General features: G+C 27.2%; 1 protein-coding gene across 1 annotated transcript in view; it reads left to right on the top strand.

Moving 5' to 3' along the window:
* The window catches only part of LOC107617849 (aquaporin TIP2-1), a 2,274-nt gene continuing 1,032 nt past the window's right edge, over positions 2,258 to 3,499 (top strand). The window contains exons 1-2 of the mRNA XM_016319718.2: positions 2,258 to 2,505; positions 2,585 to 2,835. Coding sequence (XP_016175204.1) covers positions 2,379 to 2,505; positions 2,585 to 2,835 — 378 coding nt within the window. The 5' untranslated portion in view covers positions 2,258 to 2,378. The remainder of the gene's footprint in view (positions 2,506 to 2,584; positions 2,836 to 3,499) is intronic.

Here is a 3,499-nt window from a genome sequence, read left to right as displayed (position 1 = left end):
AAATGAATATAATTATACAACTGTATAAATGATCTACAATTTCAATGCATCAAAATTAAATTTTTTTTTTTTCATCCAAAAAGGATAATGCTAACTCATTTTGACAACAAAATTCTAGTAAAACATCCCGTTTCTTAGTAGTATTGGATATTTCCCAAATCAAATTTTTCTAAAATTTAATACAGAGAACTGGTTCAGTGCATGGATCCTTCACTAGCCACTCACGTTCAACCTTAATCCATATACAAAAAGAACAAAATAAACACACAAGTGGACAGGTGTATAACAATGCTCTGTTTCATTTTAAATACTTTTGGATAACATAAATTAAAAATAGTTAATGATGGGTTTGTTGGTGATTAAGTGATTAATGATGACATTATCATAATTGATCGAATCTGTCTCTTCCTTTCATAAACAGAAGCGCCAAAAAGTCTATGCATATTTCTTTAACTAGTACTAGTTAACCGACCAATATAAAATTTAATTTTGATATACTTTCATAATAAAATCGTTTTACACATACATCTAATCACATAACCTGACATTAACAAGAAATTTAGAGTTGTACATGGTTTAGTTAATCCAAAAATCAAATCTATTTTTGAATTAGCCAAAAATATAATTTGGTTAATTAACCAAATTGATTTTATATATAAAACTGGTTATTAATCGTTTAGAAAATTTAAAAACCAATTTTTAACCGACTATAAAAATAAAAAACAATTTTAAAAAATAGTCGGTTCTTTTTTTAAAAAATTGCATAGAAAAATTAAATTTTTTAAAAATCAAAATTAAAAACCGGTTTTTATTAACCGGTTAAAAACTATTTTTAATCAGTTAACCAATTTGATCACAAGAGTTGCATAAAATTTGGTTTTAGTTTTGGTTAACCGATTAAAAATTGGTTTTTAAAATTTAGTTTTGATTAACTACTTTTTAACAATATGGATATAATTTTTTAAAATTGTTTTATTAAATTGGTTAACTAAAATGTAGTTATGGTTTTTTAATCGGTTAACCACAATTTAGTTATTTTTTGTACATTCCTAACAAGAATAACTATCTTTTATATTGACCGTGTAAATAATTATCTAAAAAAATAGTTATAATTACACGACTGTTTAATACATTTTACACTATTAGTGTATGAAAATTAAACTCTTATTAATATATACTTTAAACTATAAACACTAATGAATTTGTACTCACTCATGGTTCGAATTCCATGATGCCTTTGCAATTTTTATAAGAGTATGGCCGGTGCTATTTGTGGCCCAAACTTGGTCATGTTCTCCACTTCTTTGCAAATTTGGTCATGATGATTATTTCATTCACAATTTTCTACCCTACCAAACACTACCTCTAATCTCTATTCCTCACATGGAGGAATCATTCATTCGCTTCCAGACATTTCTAATAAAGCAGGCCAATGACAGCTAATTAAAATTGGCAAAAATAACACCTCATTGTGATTGGACATGCATGCATGATGTGTTATAACTTATAACTTTTAGATCAAGAAGAAAAGTGATTTTCTTCATTTATTTACTTTTTTTTAAAAAATTAAATAAAATTTACAGACCATCACTATTTATTACTACTATTCTTTTTGTGATGGTATACTTTACTTTATCTATTAACATGTGAAGTTACAAATAGTATGCAACTATATATATATTTTGTATTTGAAATATATGTATAGTAGTGATATTTAAATAAACTAAAATTTGATATTTTTTGGAAATTTAACAAAATCTAAACATACAAAAACAAAAGTTTTAGATATTAAAAATAAAAAATTAAGTCTGGTGCATTCTCTAAATGTAAAAGAATTTAACATTGATATTTAATTAATTATGTATTATTATATCAGTAAAAAAAACATACGCATGCGCGCAGCGCACATGCAAATAATCAAATTCATGAAATAAAAAACTAAATAAATTAAATGTTTAATTACTCTACTGGTCTCTATAGTTTCGCAAAATTTTCAATTAGGTCCCTATATTTTTTTTTTCTTTTAATTAAGTCCTTGCACCAAATTTTTTTTTTAATTGAGTCCTTACACTTTTTTTTCCTTATATTTAGGTTAATAAGAGGGACTTAATTGAAAAAAAAAATTTGGTGCAAGACCCAAATAAAAAGAAAAAAAGTATAAGGACCTAATTGAAAATTTCACGAAACTATAGGACCAATAGAGTAATTAAACTTAAATTAAATAATCCTGAATACATACACTATTTGAAAAACTAATAATTTTGTGCTATATATATAACGTTCCAGAGAAGCCTTTTGTGCTACATTTCTAAAGCATTTTCCTTCTTTTCATCTTATCCTTAATATCTGCTTCTTCAACTCACTAGAAACCTCTGAAGATGCCTGCCATAGCATTCGGGCGTTTTGATGATTCTTTCAGCTTTGGCTCCATCAAAGCTTACATTGCTGAGTTCATCTCAACATTGATCTTTGTTTTTGCTGGTGTTGGTTCAGCAATAGCCTATGGTAATTACTGATTTAATTAGTTTTGAGTTATTAGAAGATGTTGAACAAATTTGTTCATGTTTGATTTAAATTTGTGTAGGAAAGCTGACATCAGATGCAGCACTTGACCCTGCTGGATTGGTAGCAGTAGCTGTGTGCCATGGATTTGCTCTCTTTGTGGCGGTTTCTGTTGGAGCCAACATCTCTGGTGGCCATGTCAACCCTGCTGTCACTTTTGGTTTGGCACTTGGAGGCCAAATCACACTACTTTCTGGAATCTTCTACTGGATTGCTCAGCTTCTTGGTTCCATTGTTTCATGTTTCCTCCTTTCTTATGTCACCGGTGGATTGGTAAGTTTATAACCATAGATAAGTTTACATTGCCTATAGAGAAAGTCTAGGAATTCAGCACTTTTGTTAAAATATAACCATTACTTAACCATTAAAAGAAAAATGATTAATCTTACACTATTAAATTTATCTCACACCATTGAAAATATTAATGATGGCTAATTGATAGTTAAACATCACAAATTCTACTAGTCCCTAACACTCCTCTTATCTATAAATGCACATAAATAATTTTTTGTCTAATAGAATCAATCTTATAAGACAATATTTTTGTATCTTCTAAAAAGATATATTACTTTTTTCTATATTATTTTCTATTTTATTATACAATAATTCATAAAAAAACTTAGAGTAATTATCCAAATCAGTCTCCAAAGATTTTAAAATCGGACATTTTAGTCCTCAAGAAAAATTAATACACAAATCAATCCCCAAGGTTTTACTCCAACAGACAAATCAGTCCCAATTCTTTTTCTGACAAACTAATTACCCAGATCAGTCCCCAAAGATTTTAAAAATGGACATTTTAGTCTCTAAGAAAAATTAATGTACAAATCAATCTCCAACGTTTCTCTCTATTAGACATAACAGTCCTCCGTACAAAAATAAAATAAAATAAAATAATAATAATAATAATAATAATAATAATAATTATTATTATTAT

This window comes from Arachis ipaensis, chromosome B09 (assembly GCF_000816755.2).
Source record: "Arachis ipaensis cultivar K30076 chromosome B09, Araip1.1, whole genome shotgun sequence".
Classification (NCBI taxonomy): domain Eukaryota; kingdom Viridiplantae; phylum Streptophyta; class Magnoliopsida; order Fabales; family Fabaceae; genus Arachis; species Arachis ipaensis.
Note: the sequence above shows the minus strand (reverse complement) of the source record. Positions and strands in the feature narration are given on the sequence as shown.